General features: G+C 40.9%; 1 protein-coding gene across 1 annotated transcript in view; it reads left to right on the forward strand.

Moving 5' to 3' along the window:
* The window catches only part of pigk (phosphatidylinositol glycan anchor biosynthesis, class K), a 38570-nt gene that overhangs the window by 1663 nt on the left and 18458 nt on the right, over nt 1–18449 (forward strand). Inside the window, exons 5-9 of the mRNA XM_069685419.1 lie at nt 180–291; nt 996–1092; nt 3959–4076; nt 5841–5951; nt 8459–8631. Of these exons, the coding sequence (XP_069541520.1) occupies nt 180–291; nt 996–1092; nt 3959–4076; nt 5841–5951; nt 8459–8631 (611 nt within the window). The remainder of the gene's footprint in view (nt 1–179; nt 292–995; nt 1093–3958; nt 4077–5840; nt 5952–8458; nt 8632–18449) is intronic.

The following is an 18449-nucleotide window of genomic DNA, read 5'->3' on the forward strand; positions in this document are numbered from 1 at the left end:
TTTGATTATGTACTCTACCTTGTGCTTGTTTACAAAGCTTACGAAAATGAAAAAGAAAACAGGGCAAAAAGATTCAACAGTAACATTATACTGTCTCCACTACATGGCATAATATATAATTTCCGATCTATGCTAGGTTATGAAAATGGTTGATATTTTGTATCTTGTCCATGTTTCAGGTGACAGTGGAGAACTTCCTGCGTGTTTTGACTGGAAGGCTGCCGCCCAGCACTCCGCGCTCGAAACGCCTCCTCTCCGATGATCGGAGCAACATCCTCATATACCTGACAGGTATTTAAAGGACAAATCCACCCTGAAATCCTCCAAAACAGCCTTAATATTAAATCAGTGTGTGATGTTAAATACTTGCAGCTATTTTATAATGGAAGCATTGTTATTTACTTTCTGTGTGTACACCCTACATAGTAAAAGCATGAGTTGTTTATGCCTCGATGTTGTCTTTGTTTGGTTGGTACTGTACGAGAAGGATGTTCGTGCCAGAATGTGCGATCAGAAAGAAACTGAATGTATTAGAGTGTTTTAGGACAGAAGCTTTATGTCATCACACCCAAAATGAAAAGCCTGAAAACAGCTACTACAAATAGAAAGGTGTATTTTATTGTTGCAAAACTGATCATTATCTAACACATATTCATAATAGGTATTGCCCATAATCACAGTGACGTTTCTTTACTCACTCTTACCATGTAGTTTAAAGATATATTCTAGGAAGAGTCTGTTTTCTTTCTTATTTACTTGTCTCTGAATGTAGCCACAGTGTCTGTTCCTCCTACACAGTATGCACTGCTGCCAGCCCTTGTCATTTTCTTATTATTTTCCATCATATATCTATATATATATGTATATATATCTATATATATATGTATATATATCTATATATATATATATATATATATATATATATATATATATAAAATGTTCTCATTATGAATCAGAGATAAATAAATTATTGATTAAATGTGTTTGTTTTACAGGCCACGGCGGGAACGGCTTTCTGAAGTTCCAGGACTCTGAGGAGATCAGTAATGTGGAGCTGGCTGACGCCTTCGAGCAGATGTGGCAGAAAAGACGGTAAATTAGCTGCAACATGACATTATTTTGGGATGAAAACGGGCCTCGTAAAGTAAAACACAAGTATTGTGTTTTTCCTTCTGCACGTCCACATCGCTTGGTCTTACTTCTCCCTCAGGGCCAATTAGCTGTGAAGCCTGTCAACAAACATTAAATGGAATTAAACTGAGTTCACTGTGAATAAGAGCATCTTCTGGAGGAGCTGTTCAGGGAGAGACAAGGTCTTTGTGTTGCTTTTTTGGTCTTGTAATGGAATGCCTTAGAGAAATTTAAATAAACACTGCTAATTGCAGTGACAGCTAATAGACTTTCGCTCATAGGCTTCTCACCAGTGCAACACTTGGCTGCAGCTGTTGGTGGAGGGAGCTTTAAACAAGTATTTTAACACCAGCTGAAGGATTGCATTTCCTTACCTTAATAAGTTTACCTTACCGCAATAGTTTTGCTACATTGGCAACCAGTTCTTGGCTTTTTATTGCCATCGGTGGGATACACTTTTTATATATACAAATAGAGACAATACACAGCAAAACATGCACCTAGAAATAAATACTGTTTTGCATGCGAGGGGGTGATTACTCGCATGTGTTCAGGCATCTGTTTTCAACATAATGCAGCAGCAAATGATGTAGTTTGACTGCTCAATGAAATGTTCGAGCTACTCGAGAACATCACAAACAAATGTGAAGACTGATAACAAAGGGCAACATCAGCCTGAAAATGTAAGAAGATGGAGAAAAAGTCTTTGGAGGCAAAGTGTCCCCTTTGAGGTTTAAGGAGATGCTGCAAAGCATTCAGAAAAAGTGACACATCAAGGTGATGATTTTCTTTTGTCACATTTTCATTAAGGTAATCTTTTTTTAGCCATTTTGCCTTTATTTGTTAGGACAGAAGAAGAGAGGAGAGACAGGAAATACAGGGAGAAGAGAGTGGGGGATGACATGCAGCAAAGGGCCGAGGGCGGGAGTCGTTAAGGACTGTAGCCTCTGTATATTGGTTGCCTCCTCTACACACTGAGTAAACCAGTGCACCACATTTTCATTATTAAGCAGACTTATCGCTGCATAGTATCTTACTTTATTGCTCAAATATAAGATGATTTAAAATGACAGCCTTGTTTTCAGTTGGCAACCAAAAGTTGCTGCTCGGTTCACAGCATGGCAACAGCTGTCGAGACCTGCAGTGCATGGACATCTCGATGTTAGATGTAGCTACAAGTCCAACAGAGCACACATCAATATCGCTGCTGGATGTGGTCAAACTTTAAATTGTCAACCACCAAAAATACACCCTGTTGTGTTGCTCCTCTAATCACAGCCAACAGGGTTGCTCATGGGGAAACTGACTCACTGGCCTGTAACTTGTAAAAAGTTACAGAAATGAACAACTAGGGATGGTATCATTAGGATTTTAACGGTATTACTACTCTTATCAATACTACTTAACGATCCGGTACTTTAACGGTATTTTTATCGGTTCTTTTTGTTATTTTTTAAGAGGAAAAAACGAAAGAAATGAAGAACAGAATTAAGATTGCTTTATTTTCTGAAATGTAAAATAAACAATTATTCACAGCAATGTTTAGAACAAATCACTGTCATAGACTCCAATGTTGTGATGATGGAAATATAAAACAAATTAAATAATTACTTCCTGCAAAAGGAAATAAAATGGTTTAGAGCAACACGGGTGGGGCATGCAGGTAGGCTGCTAGCATGCATACCTGACGTAGATGGGGCAACGAGAGATAAAGGGAGTCGGAAACTGTGTGTTTCTCTGCCTGTACATTAGCCACTTTACACAGATGTTTGGACAGATCGCTCATATTTCCGCCCTTACACGCGAAAGTGTTGTTGCACTTGTGGCAAAGAGCATTGTCGGCATCTACTCTGGTGAACATGTAGTTCTCTGTGTGTGTGTGCCTGTGTGTGTGTGCTGTAGCGTGTGTGAGAGAGAGAGCTGCCCACGCCCCTCGAACACAGGCTCCCTGAGAGAGATCTCTCTTCTGGACTGGGAATATGCATCATTGACGAATGTCTTAATCTTATTTCAAATTAGAAACGGTTGGTGTTATTAGCTGTGCACGATTTACACGGTCAAGTCGTCAATTCATACTATGAAAGTATTGATTTCTACAGTGTGATGTAAACAGGATTCTGCCCTTATCAGCACTGTAGAAGCTGCCTTGAATTCGACTTATTAAATCAATTTAACACATCATATATCCACTACAACAGAAATTAAATTATTGTAACGCATCTTTTGAGACTCTTTTTCTAAATTGAATGGGTTCCTCTTTTAGGTGTTTAATTTGTGGATCGGGAAACACTAAATGACTCAAAGCGTCTCTCTGCCTCCAGCTCCTCTATTCTCCTCCAACATATCAATGGAAAGCGTCCGGGCAGCAGTCAGTCACCCCAGGCTGCTGGATAAACGGGCTTAGTGACGCCAGCTTTGATGCTGATGTGATAATTGCAGGCTTGAACTGCCAAATTACAGTCACCATAGAGACTTGGCCGCCTTCCTTCATCGTCCCCGAGCCACCTCAGATCATTCAACTGGATATTACAGTCTCATCATGCTGGCCTCAACAGGGTGAAGCGAGTTAAAGTGGAATTTCTCTTTTAATAGAGTGAGGAAGGGAGGATGGAACTGTGTGTGCGTGGGTTTGTGTGCGTGGGTGTGTGTTAGAGGGACTGAAAGGAGCTGTTGGTTTTTCTTGGTCGCCATGGCAACTGCAGTAAGAAAGATGGTTAGGGGGTTTGTGTGATGGCAGGAACAAATGGATGAATGATGTGCCAGCTGTGTCTCCTCTAATCGGAGAACGTATATGATGCTGTGTGTGTTTGTGTGTGTGTGTCTGCAGGTACAACGAGCTGCTCTTCATCATTGACACCTGTCAGGGCGCCTCCATGTACGAGAGGTTCTACTCCCCGAACCTCATGGCTCTGGCCAGCAGTCAAGTCGGAGAGGACTCCCTGTCTGTAAGTTATCTGCCCTCATAGAGAAGAAAGATTAAAAATCATCCATCAGTGTGTCAGGTTTCTAATAAGCACTGTGGTTTGATTGCACAGTGCAACTCAGGCCATGTTCATGTAATACGCAACCCTGAATGCAATTTGTCATCTTCAAACATTAAGCTTCAAATATCTGTGAACTGGAATATAATTGTTTTTTTAACCTGCTCTTTATTGGATTTGGGAAAGTTTAAACTTATGCAATCAAGGAGTGGGAGTCATTAGAGGCCCTACAGTATAATGTTACTACATCAGTCCTGTATAATATTATTCATATTTCAAACATTATGTAATAAGCTGAGTATTGCAATTACAAATATTTCCATTTACTTTGATTTATAACCTTTTTTGTCTGCAAAACATCCCCTAATCACTCACTTGTACACTCATTTATTGCTTTCTATTTAGCTTAAAGAGGAGGTATTATGCTGTGTCACATTTTAACACGTATATATAATGTAACAACGTTGGACGTCCAGACTAAACATGTCTCAAATCTGTAGGTTAAAGTATGTTGGAGTAATCCCCAAGCTTCACAGCTCAGTCTGCAGGCTGCTGTGAGAGCCAGGTTTCACACAGTTTTTTCTACACGCTGCATTTTGTGATGTCAGCAGGCTTCAGAGAGCTGGCCAATCAGAAGAAAGTGGGCTTGTAGGGGCGGGGTTTCTTAAGGGGACAGAGGCTGCTTGAGGGCCTGCACAGAACACCAGTGTGAGAAAAATGATGAGTTTTTTTAAACTGTAAATGATGCTAAGCTACTCCACAGGTATCACAGAGTGAAATATGAAGCTTTAAATTAGCATAATACCCCCCCTTTAAATTAAAATGTAAGCTTGCTAATCATCCTTTTGTGTCATTACTGACAGGTGTAGAGTTGCAAAATGTTTGTAACCATTGTTAGCAGAAACTGGTGCTAAAGTTACACTCAAAGTCAGTCACTCATACGATATGGTGGAAACTAAATGTGGAGTATTACATACAAAATGGCGAGTAATTTGGACACATTCCTTCACTTTAAAACTGTTGGTGTGTTGGCTGTTCACATAAATCACAACATGTGTTTATACATCTGAATACTTTGGGTTTTAATCTCAGTTAATCACTGTTATAAGCTCATTTATTGTCACATTTTTACATAAACATTTTAACTTTTCCTTCACTACTTTCTTGCCCACAGCTCCCACAAGACACATTAAAACTGCAACCTAATTTGCTTCTGACATCTGTATCATCTCCACATTACAGAGTGACGCCCGTGTCACACACTTTGCCTCTCAGATTAGGGGTGAGGCAAACGTGGCAGAGTTTGAAGACAAGCTGTCAAAATGTTTTTCCCTCATGATTCCACAGAAAGTAGTGCTGGTGCTATTTTTTACAGCCTGACACCTGTATATACACAACAAGCACTCTTCCTTAACCCATGGCTTCAAAGCATGAGGCATTAAAACCACTGTGTAGTGTCAGGTGATTACAGTCAGTCATTTTGGTACCTTGCCACTAAATTCAGTGTTTGGAATATAATTAGATTGGCAGCATTGGGTAGGTTATTATGCTGGATTTGGCTGCTTGGTATTTCAACAATACACTGCAGGCTGTGAACAAAGGGACATATTTCTATTGGCATGTATTTGAGGAGATAGCTTTATTAAAAAATGCCACCATCGATCCGTGCTGATAAATTGCTGTTTGATACTGAATGTTCACATATGTTTTCCTCCTTACTTCTTGTAGCACCAGCCAGATTTGGCCATCGGAGTCCATTTGATGGACCGTTACACCTTCTACCTGCTGGAGTTCCTGGAGGACATTCACCCTGCAAGCAAAGCCAACATGAATGACCTGGTGAGGATTTGTGAGCCTGTGTGCATCTGCATGCCTTTTACCCAACATTAGAGAGCACATGCTCAAGTACAGCAGCAACTTGTCTTTATTTTATAAATGATGCAACCAAACGTATTTAAAGTTATAATCTCAAAGTTCTCAGTTTTGTTTTATTTGGCGGCACCTTATGGCTCCAAAAAGCAATTGTGGGCGCATACGTCCCAGATAATCAGACATCCATGGTTGGCCCCGGTTGTAACTCTTGATTTTCCTCGCTGACGGTCGCTTTCCTTTTTAGACTGTTTGCCTTCATCTGAGCGTCGAGTTTGTTTCTTTTTCTTTGGATTTTCACTTATTGTTGAAGTTGTATCTGTAGTCATCGATCTTTTCTTTGTTTGTTCAGCCATAGTAGATTACTGTTTACTCGCAACACTTGCAGAGACCGGAAAAGCTGCTGTTTAGCTCCGCCTACCCTCTCTGGCAGACCAACCACTGCTGGCTGATGGAAAACGCGTCACTAACTGGGCGCCGCTTGAGAGTTTTTTGCAAAGGCTTTCATCAGTGGGACATAGGCTCAATCACCATCATGTTACCTCATTCAGCGAATGGATAGTGAATTAACAGACATTTATTTAAAAGAAAATCTTCAAGATTATATCTTTAAATCATATGAGCGATATAAATATTTTTACATTATTTTAATTGGATAATTTGACTACTTGATTAAGCATATACCATCAACACATTTACAAATGGTGTTTCTGCATATACACCAATGAGTTGAGCATATTTAAATGTCATGTATATGTGCATGTACACACCTAAGCACTAGAAATCAGCTCTACATAAACAAACTGTTTTTGTATAAATGTATTTATTTTTTATATCTGAAGTTATATTTTTTCATAGACTTCTTCCTTGAAGCTACAATTGTCCTTGTTATTCACTTCTAAGGAATAAGACAGTGACACAGGGATGCTGCAGAAATTACTTGATTTAGACAACTTAACAAATGACTAATCATAATTAAGAAGACCTAACTGGTTATGAATAGAATCGAAAATGTCAAATATTGGCTGGATCGAAGATTGGCTTCCTGTTGTGAGGATTTTAGGCACTGTATCACTGTAAGTACTTATTTATAATTGATTTGAAAGATCATCGTATTTTAATAAGAAAACACAAGCAACTCCAACTTTGGTTATGAGAAAGTTTAATCTCATAACCCAAAACATATTCTTAGATTCATCCTAAAAATACTGGCTATTAGCAGCCCAAGAATACGACAGATCCAATACAGGACACTACTTTAGTGGCCTGTGAGTTGCAGCGGAGTGACTCAGTTCCTCATGAAAGCTTTTGGAGTTTGGTAGCTACAAAGTGAGGAGTCTCTGTCCTGCACTGCCCTCCTCTTCTGCCTCCTCTTCTAAAGTTTCTGCTCCCAAAAGATCCGGATGAAAGTCACACAGGCTCACAGGACTCTGAACATGAAGCAGAATGCCTGATGCAGTGTTAAGGCTGTTGCCCTTTGACACATGATGGTGGTGATGCTGAGTGCATGCTGCGTTAGGCCCCGGTTCCATCTCAGCGGCACCTCCCTTTTCATCTGTTACACTCCTGCAGAGATCCATGGCCCCCGGGGTCACTCCCCCAATCCCCGCCGCCTTCCCCGCCTCAACAGGAGCTACAATCAGAACACCTCAAATCCTTACTGTGGAAAGAATAATGAGCTTAAGTCAGAGCACATTGATTGAGCTCGGACTGAGTGCCAATTTTCCTTTTTCTGCAGATGCACTCTTTGTTCTGGTGCTGTTTTGTGGAATTAAGGATCAATAATATGGATTTCCCAGACAAGCCCAACAAGTTTTATTTTTTTTCTCTCTCTGCAAACGCTTGCCCTTTGATCACACAGAAATTGCCTCCACCTTCCCAACAATGTCCTCCACCGGTCGCGTGTTTGTTGGCGCCCCGTTTGGCTGATGGAGATAACGCTCAGCTCGGTTTAATGATTTTATTTTATTTTCAAGCGGAGAGCCGAGTCGGACAACACGCTGATGAATCACACATTTAAAGAGGATTAACCCACGAGTGGCAACACACCAGGCATGGAAAGGCTTGTAATTGATAATGACATGCACAAATGTCAGACTCCATGCCTCTAATCTTCTCCACACACTGACACATATTTTAACACCTCCCACCGGAGCTCGAGCCATGTTTGAGACAGCTGGCTACTTGCTGCAGCTCGCTATCTGTGCTATGAAACGTAGGAGACACACTTTAAAACACTGTGTCAGTGTTAAAATCCCCTGTCTCCCAGCTCCAGTGACCTACACTGTGTAATTAATGCTTTTAGCTGAAGCTCTTGACAGCACCATGAGTACATATGTCAGTGTTTATACACTTAGCATCTTTGTTTTAGGTTTGTTGAGTGGCTCCAGTGGGAATACAGCTTCAAATGTTTGTTCTATCAGTGCTTAAAGCTGCATATTTCTTACACACTGTTTGGGTTTTGTCTTCTTTCCCAGTTCAAAGTGTGTCCCAAGAGTCAGTGCGTGTCCACTCCGGGGCACCGTACTGACCTTTTTCTGAGGGACCCAGGAAGCGTGCTCATCACAGACTTCTTTGGCAGCGTCCGCAAAGTCGAGATCACAATGGAAACCATCAACTTGACCGACCCCATTCAGGAGGTGGAGCAGAGGTAGGTCGACTTTCTGTCCTCCTGTTCAGCTTTTACTCATCTTTCATATTTATACACAACAGTACTTGTAGTATAAATAGCTGCTTGTTGAAGAGAAGTGAAAAAGGTGGAATTGTGATAGTTCTAGTCTTGGATTATCTGGATGTTTCTGTTCAAGCTACATATTTATTCGATATGAGTCATAAAAATAGCACCCTTTGATAAGCCAATTTGTGTCATCTTTAGAGTGTTGAAGCCTGACTGCTAAAGGTAGACTGACCTTTTCATTGAAGGCCATCTGGATGAATCTTCTATCGAAACAAGGCTGAACAAAATACTTTTTATTTTCTTTTTTATTTAATCTAAAGCCAAAATACTACCGGGTCCAGACCTTGGAAGTTGAAAATTCTGTTGATCGATAAGTCTGGCATTCTGGTCATAAAACCACAGATCCTGTTGGCACGGCACCATGGGCGGGACTTATGTCGTCAACAAGCTGTATGCAGAAACAAACCAGCAGTAAAATGAGAGTGACACCGCTTTAGACAAGAGATCTTTTATTTTCCAGAGATTAAACGCCTTCTTAATTATTATTGTACTTCCCTCTGCTCCTTAAACCCCAGCAAAATCAGTTTGTTAATAAGCATCTCCATCCATCTATCCATCCATTATCTATACCGCTTATCCTGTTCAGGGTCGCGGGGGTGCTGGAGCGTAGAGGTGGGGTTACACCCTGGACTGACACATAAAGTCAGACAACCTTTCACGCTCACACTCACACCTACGGGCAATTTTAAGGTCACCAGTTAATCTAACAAGCATGTCTCTGAACTGTGGGAGGAAGCCGGAGTACCCGGAGGGAACCCACACATGCACATGGAGAACATGCAAACTCAACACAGAAAGGCCCCCTACGTCTGACCTGTAGCGCTAACCACTGGATATGCATCTCATATAACCTAAATTGTCATTACATTCAGGTATATTTGTTTGAGTTGAGTTAATGTCAGGCTGATGGAAGCTGAGTGTATCAGTTTAGCACTTCTTTCAGATATAAAGCAACCCAAATACACTACAAAACATAACAATATCATAACGTATATGTATGTAATGTATAAGTACAATGCTAAAGCTAACAGTCATCCTCGGGTAGATTGGCGTCACTTTTCAGCTCTGCAGTGAATAAATAGTTGAGCTGGATTAAATTTAAACCTGGACGTAAATCATTTAATTGAGGTCAGCGTCATTTTTGTTCTCACTTAAAGAGCTTCGGGCCAAATTAATTTAATGTTTGCTTCTGAACCAACAAGACTTCGATTTCTGTTTAGAACATCTCTCATTAGTGATATTGATTCCTCGACTAGTAATGTGTCGAGTGGCTGGTTTCTGCGAGGGTAAACTACAGGGTGGACGTCGCCGTGACTACCCGGCAGTCCTGAGCAGTAAACTGAGGGATTACTGATTGATTGTAAGGCTGATGAACGGCACATTTCAGGGCAGGGAATAATGAAGTTAATCTACATGGTACTTACTGCTATTTGTAATCACTGCCAGCACTAAATGCTCTATTTCACAACATGAAGATCATAATTGGACACTTTCACTGTCTGGCCTCAGGCTGTAAATCAATAGCTCCATTTAGGTTGTATCGAGTGAGCAGCAGTGTTTCTGATGGATTGCCTATGGCTCCCCCTAGTGGACAAAATCCATCCAACCGTAATTTAATACATGCTTTCATTGCCTCAGATGTTTGTGACGCGCTGTGATAGATACATCTGTCCACTAGATGGCTGTAGAGAGCTGTTAAACTCTTAATCTCCTCAGCATCCCTCTGTGCCTGCTGACATATTGTTTGCCTTCTCATATTAGCCAGTTCCCAAAGTCACTAATCCCATAATAATGACAAACAGCAGCGGTTTGAGGAAACACACAGCTCATGCACCAGAATGCAAACACTCCCCCATATGTTGACTCATTAGGCTGCGAAGGAGGAATAGATTGCGCTGCTCGACAAACAGATGCGATGTAAATTAGATTTTTATTCACCATTATAATTCCCCGCACTTCTATTAATTTCATTAAGCTGGGATTTAATTGAACCACTGGGAGGTATTAAAGTGAAAAAGTCCAATGCAGCCGGGTGCTAATTAGTAATTAGAGGCAATTGCCACAACGATTTCAGTCATCGGGTGTTTTGGCCTCAAGCTAGTTAGTCATTGCGCACAACTTCCCCGATTACTTTATTATTGATTAAGGCCAGAGCGTTGGGTCTCCTGAACGCAACACAGAACAGCAACACGAGTGTTGCCCTAATTCAATCCTAGAGAGAGACGTTTTATCTGCAAATCTGATGTAACAAACCAGCAATCTCCTCTTTCATTTGATCTTTAATAGAGCAAAGTTTACTGATGCAGAAAGCCGCCAGTGCTCTCCTTCTACTTCTAAGAATAATAGAAAATGCTTTTATGAAAGTTTTCAGAGAAGCTAATGACACTTTCTGTCACTTTGTTTCTCACATGAGGCTGTGACGTCAGCAGAAAGGGCTGGACCAGGTTAAAGTTAAATGGGGATGAGGGTAGTGAATATTACTCGTCCTTCTCAGAGGTGTGGAGATGGTTTAGCCACTGGCAAATTAAGAAAGCAGTTTACAACGATATGCAATGTGTTTAAGTGTTGTTATGCTAAGAAGAGAACGGATGTTTTCAAGGTGACAGTGTTGCCAGAGTCAGTATGTGCAGCAACACTACACATAAAAAAGGTTGGGCTGCACAAAGGTAAACGAGCTTTGGCAGAATTACCTATAAAATGACATTAAAATAGATCCTACAGTCTTTTTTCTTTTCCCCTCTCATATATAATTGAATGATGTTGCCAGTATGTTGGGCCATCATCAGAATCAGAGATACTTTACGTATCCCCGGGGCGAAATTCGGGTGTTACTGTTGCTCTGATACAGAGAGAAGCATGGAGAAATATATGGCATAAAAAGTATAGGAAATATATAAATAAGTAAGAATAATTTCACATATGTGCATTATATAGATCATAACATAAGAAATAAAGATTAAATGCTGAGAAATGAATCTATCGTCATTTAAAGCTCCTGTGAGGAACTTTCAGTTTGTGTTGATTTTGGCGCCCCCTGTGGACAAAGCTGTACCTCTTATCTCTTTGCTGGTTTTGTCCTGTACATGCTGAAGTGGTAGATTTTAACAACAAATCTCATCCTGCTTTCTTTAACAGTCACATGTATCACTCACTTTAAATTTTTGCCCTGTAAAATGTAAACAAAGGCAGCGTGCAGTTAATCGCTTCGTCTGATACCTACCCCCCCACCAGTAGTTTGAGGCATTAAAAATAACTGTATAGAAATAATCAGTTTTGTCGCTGATGGTTCTGGTTTGCTTTTGTAGGTCATATAGAGTCGTCAGACTTAATTTCAAATCAAATCTATTTCATAACCAGTGAAAAGCTCCTCACAGGGATTTAAATACGAATGCCAGAGTTAAATATAATTGCCAGAATAAAGTTAAATAGGCAGTGCTTTTTTCAGCGTGATGAGTCGCTGAAGAAAAAGCCCAATGCACACAAACAGAAGAATATTACAGCGTCTCACTGGACTTTTATTTTTGGAAAGACCAGCAAAAAAACAAGAAATGGAGCTGAAACATCACACGTGTGCCCTGGATGGGATTAAAATCATGTTTCCAGCAGCGTCAAAATAAGGCGATAAACTAATTAGTCAATCCAAAGAAATACACCACTGACTGTTTTTGTTTGTCAGTATGAAGCCAAAATCACTTTGTTTGCTCTTTCAGCTTCTCAAACGTGAAGATGAGCTGCTTTTCTTTAAAGTCTTTAAAGTAAACCGAACACCTGGGGGTTTTTAGATTGTTGGTTGGATGAAACAAGAAATTACAATTTGTCACAGTAGGCTGTATTATAATAGAATTTCACCTAATCTGTTTCACAATCAGTTAATTGGGAAAGTGATCATCAGTAATGAAAATAATAGTTGGTTTCTGCCACAAACACAATCAATACGGCTTTGTTAAGACTGCGAGTAAGGTTTTTTCCGCTCATATGTGACTCAGATATGAATATTTTTCTTTTTTAATTAGAAACAATCTTAATTGTGTTTTAATTGTACTGCTCATATCCCTCGCTCCCAGGCGCTGCTCGCATCAAATTCTAAACCCTGTTGCTCGCTTACAAAACAGTAACAGAAACGGCTCCTAACTACCTGAACGCCCTCATCCAGGTCTACACTCCGTCCCGCCCACTACGCTCTGCCAAAGAAAGGCGCCTGGTACTCCCATCACAACAGGGCCCTAAGTCGCTAACTAGACTCTTCACCTCAGTAGTCCCCCGGTGGTGGAATGAGCTACCAAACTGCATTCGGTCTGCAGAGTCCCTTTCACCTTTAAGACGAAGCTAAAGACCCAGCTCTTTCTCTGACCTTCATGATATTGATGCTACTGATGATGATGACATTGAGGATGTTGTTTTATGTTGACGATGACGACTATGTTGACCTTGCTGATGATTATTATAAAAACAAACAAACAACAAATACACCCTGTCGGCTCCAGTGTCCGATCACACTTGAAGCTGTTTGTTGGCTCTTGATGACTTCCTTCCCTCCTGTCTCAATCGTTGCTTGTGTTGTATTAACTCTCAGATGTACGTCACTTTACATGACAAAATAAATTCCAGACATAGAGCTTTACACAAAACAATAAGAAGAACCTAGACCAGGCTATAAAATGACTACAAGTTAAAGCCAGATTAAAAAGACAGGTCTTTAATTTCCTTTCAGAAATAGCGAGAGAACTTGACATTTTGATATGGAGGGGCAGTGAGCTCCAAAGGTTAGGGGCATAAAACAGGAAGCTGAAGAGAAACAAGGTTGGGGAAGGAGGGGACAGAGGAGCTGAATAAATAGCAGAGATGTGGACTCGAGTCGACTCCAGTCACTGTTTTGATGACTTGTGACTTGACTTGGACTTGAGGCATGATGACTCGGATGACTTGTGTGTGTTCATAAGTTTGAATGTTGTAAAATTCAATGTTGTCAAGTTTCTGTCTAACTATCAAGTATGTATGCAGCGCAAACTGGGAATCATGATTGGACGACTCAAAAAGCTCCTCGGTATGTGATTGTCCTGATTGGATGACTGGTTGTCAGTCAAACTCCTCGCTATGGCAACACGCAACATCAAAGCCCCCAAATAGAATCCTCATCAGTCGTACTCGTTACTACTCAATACGGTCTCGGTGCAGACCATCATCATGGCTGCGTCTGTGCCAAGATAACACAGATACAATTCATTGTCATACTTTTTCAACAGGTTATATAAATTGGCCAATAATATCATTATTAGATGGGCTACTAATACTTTGTCTTTTCTCTTTATAAAGACCGGATACTACAGGTACGAGTGCTGGATCTTAGGTGGAAAAAGTGGCCTCCATTTCTACTTCAGAATGACATTGTGCTGCGTGTGATGTCTTTGTTAATCTTTCTTTGTGCATGTGGGCCTGTTCGGGGATAGTGACCAGAAATCTGATTTGGGCCGCAAATGAGAAGATTGAAACAGCGTCTTTATTAGACCTCTGTCCAGACAGCGATGGGGAAAGTAAGAAAATACCATTTCATAAGAGCTGAAAATGGGTTATAGTGAGCTCGGTGTGCTCCCTAAAGAGAGAAAAGATCACAGATGTCCCCTGAAACAAGCTGTTATTAAATATAGTGCTGCTATAATCCACTTTTGTCAGCTCACTCGGCCACTCAGACAAGTGGAGGGGGATATTTAGAGAAGATGGGAACATGTGTGTGTGTGTCGCTCTCATGCCTCTCTGACTCTCCTCTCGACCGTCTCTAAACAGCAGGTTTTTTACTCAGAACAGGCCCTTCCATTAAGTGAATTGCACTTGATGGAGAGGACGTTTTAATGGACCCCCTCCATCCTCTTCATTATACATTGCCTGAGCAGTGTAATAATGCTGTCTGGTTACTCACTTACAGCCATAGGTGCTTGTTGACCCAAACGTGTCGTGCCGTGGGTTAATTACAGGTATCAAATTAAAGCTGACTTCATATCTCATTGAGTTGTTGTCATTTTGATCTAATTTGAGACCCGCAGCGCTGAATACAGTCTAAAAAATGACTTGTTGATTAGCAGAGCAGATGTTAAAAGAAATTAGTTCGACCTAAAGATGGCAGCTGCAGACAGCAGTGATACAGAGCGGGACGTGGGGAGGGGCAGCGACATCCATTAGAATCAGCTAAGTGGATTGAAAAATTCTCTCCAAAAGTCTCTTCAAGTGGAAAGTGGTTTGGATTGAATTAAAGCTCATCTCTTGTGCTAAGTGAAATAGAGGGGGCGCATTCAGTGACATGTTTCCAGTGGCAGAAAGAGCTCGGAGCACACGGAGGGCTCAGCAGGAGCTCGTCTCCCCGCCTGCCAGCCCGGACCTTTTTCTCTGTCTCTGTTCCCGACTGTCAGAACGACTTCTACCCAACCGCACAGACGTGGCGAGAGGGAGAGGAGAGCAGAGGAGGGGGAGTTGAATAGAAAAGCCACAAAGACAGAAAAAATACCGAAGGAAGGGCAAGAGAGCAAAAGCCAGGGAGCAAAATGTAGAGGAAAGAAAGTCGGAGGGAACAAAGAGACAAAAGAAAAAGGAAGAACAGCGAGTGGTTGGAGGAGAGCCTCGGTGGTCAGCAGCTGTCTGACCTGATCTTTCTTTGATTATCCGAAGACAGCCACTCAGATGAACCTCCTCTCCTCAGTGACCTTTAGCTGAGGCTCTTCTTTTTTTCCTGATTTTTTATCACAGTGTGAGAGAAAAAGCATTTCAAAGATGACAGACAAAGAAGCATACAAGTGCTTTAAAACTGCCTGTTGAGATTGTGGCGTGTTGTGGATCCAAATAGTTTAACAAACGTGACACGTTTGTTTGCTTTTACATGTTTTTATGAAGCTCAAATGTGACATGGTTGTATGTTTCAGCACAGCAGAGCATGGCTAACAAACTACAGCTCATAGATAACATTATTAATAGTGAACAAGGTGATAAATGAAAAGGAAAATGAATAGATTAAAGATACTCTGAAGGCTGTGTGATGAAGTCTTATCAGGGACTTATGATCATAACACGTCTGGACTTCTTCCAGAAAAGCAATGAAGGGGAACCAAAACTCCTCAGTTTTGTCCTTCAGCACAAATTGGAATATTTTCAAGGTGAAGAGACGCCTTACAAGATATTTAGACAACAACTTTACAACTTTACCGAAGGTGGTTCAGGTTGTGTCTGTTGTACTTAAGTTAGTAGTTGTGAATGTGAACATGAAAGGTAATCTTTCTCTAATACCCTTTTCCCACTGAAATTAGCGTGTTGACGTAGGTTTTTCATACCCGGGAAGATCTGCTTATAAATGCTGATTGTCGCTTTTCCCATTGCCAGTGAAGTATACTCCTGTTGGTGTCTTTTCTGCTGCGTCACATCTGACGTTACAAACGCTCCCGAGACAGGGTTAGTAAACAGTGTAGATGTTACAGTGGTTAGGTCTTTATTGTATCTATTACTCATTCAGTCTGTTTGTCAAACTCAGCGCCGACAAATTTGGAACGATGTTCGAGCGCTGCTCGGACGGAGACGGGCGGAATTTGTAGTTGAGTTGACAAGGAGTCGCAGAAGTTACCAATGGAGCATAGCATCGCGCAGGAAAGGGGGAGGAGAGCGTGTTATTATTATCGGAGCCGAGGTGATAATTACCCGGGTCTACTGCAGAGTGATTTGACCAGGGTCTGAATGCCGATTATAGTCTTTCCCACTAACCAAAAAAGCTGGGTGTTAGTGGGTTTTTTGACCAGTGTGAAAACACCTCTCGACCAATGACAGCTGGGATTGGCTCCAGCCCCACCACGACCCTGAACAGAAGAGAGGTATAAGCCCCTTTCACATTTTATTACACTTGTGTTACGTTTCGTCTTCTATTTAAACAGCACGGAGGTGGAACGGTGGGGTGAAGTCGTTCTGCTTCTGAGCCGGCATCAGAGGTAGTAACTGAGGTGTTTTGCTTCCACGACACGGAAAGGTGTAAAAACACACAGTGGAGCGGCTTTACACCGGGGTTGCTTGGTCCAATGTATAATGGCAAAGGCTGCATGACAGCGGAGCTTTGCTACGGCACTGTGGCACACCCGCAGTGTAAAAAGGGCTATGGATAATGGATTATTTAGCGTTATATAAATAAAAATTGATTTATTGATAATGAAAAAACACAACAATATAACTTTAAAGGATACAGCAGGTGATATTTTTGTATCGTGCTATTGTATACAAATCCCATAAAAGGCCAAAATCAACAATAACTACTTTTTCATGTACAAAATATACGCCAAAATATTACACATCGCTATTTATGTCTTATATGTTCACGCTATGTGTGAATTTCCCTCCAAGAGGAGGTTTTTCACACAGTGCAGTTAAACACCCAAATCAGACATGCGTTCTTAATGTGCTGCATGCCCCAAAAATGTGTCTAAAACCCAAATATATCAGCAAACATGACGTGTAAAATGTTTGATTTGGAATAAGGCTTATTGTTATATTAAACTTGACCCGTATCAAATTCAGAATTTAATTGATTCTCCAGAGTCCAGAGTTGCTTTCAGCCTCGTGCCCCTTTGTTTCATTTTGTAATAGGCTCAGTAATAAAGTGTAAAACATCTGGGCACTCTGGTATTAAATAAAACAGGAGTTAATTGTGTGTTTGTCGGGGGTACGATTTTCAGATGCAGATTTGATGCTGTGTTTAGTGTTTATAGCAGCAGGATGGTGTAAGTGGTTCAAATAAACTCGTTACCAAGTTGTAGCTGATTATCATTGTAATGATGTATCATGTAACCCAGTGTGAAGGTGTTTGTCATTAATGCGTTTTAATAGATTATGGGTGATAATGAAGGTAGGAGAATCCTGTGCGTGCTCTGTATCTGAAAGGTCGCAGGTTTAATACATCCTGTCTCACATTAATTAACGTCTATCAATCAACTGACAAGCTGTGGCCTTTTTCAGAGTCCTTGAGCGCGACACAGAACATCAACTTACTCCATTAATCTAAGTTGCTGCAGCGACGCGCTTTAGTTCAATGCTATAAATTTAAATGGTTTTAATCCTAACCCATAATTCACATATGTTTTAAGGTCAGCTTCCCTAAAGGCCCAGAGGAGTCCATCTATTTCCCTTGAAAACAGAACGATTTCTCCTCCTGCTCACAACAGTTTATTCATCTTGGTACACTGGCCTTGGACCCGAGCATACACATTTCTCGAAGCGAGCGTTAATAGCTTTTTTTGAAATTCCGTGCCTACAGTTCAGTAAACACACAATCTTAAAGTCGCTTAGAAAACACACACAAAAGTAAGAATGTGAATCTTTCTACATTCTCTCACTGAGATTCCTCCTGCGTTACAATAAGTTGTAGTTGTGGAGAACGACAGCTGTTAAATACAAATAAATAGTTTTACCCACAACTTCACTTTTTTTAGTTGTGTTCAGCACATTTTATCATTTATTATGTCAAGCTTACACCTGTCATCCAGCTGACATACTTGAAGTGAGATGTGTGAAGTGTAATGAAATACCTCGAGTCACCTGAGTCATTGTCAGTTGGAGGACAAAATCTGGAGGTGTTGCGATAGAGAGACGTGAGGGACATCTCATCTCATAATCGTCTCTGTAGAGGCTACTGGCTCAAGAATACGTTATCATTCTGTAATCTTTGAAGTCCACAGACTGTATAAAAAGATGGACGACATGGCAGCTCCCTA

The sequence above is a fragment of the Semicossyphus pulcher genome, unplaced genomic scaffold (genome assembly GCF_022749685.1).
Source record: "Semicossyphus pulcher isolate SPU_LCO1_2020_fin unplaced genomic scaffold, fSemPul1.0.p SCAF_7, whole genome shotgun sequence".
Lineage (NCBI taxonomy): Eukaryota > Metazoa > Chordata > Actinopteri > Labriformes > Labridae > Semicossyphus > Semicossyphus pulcher.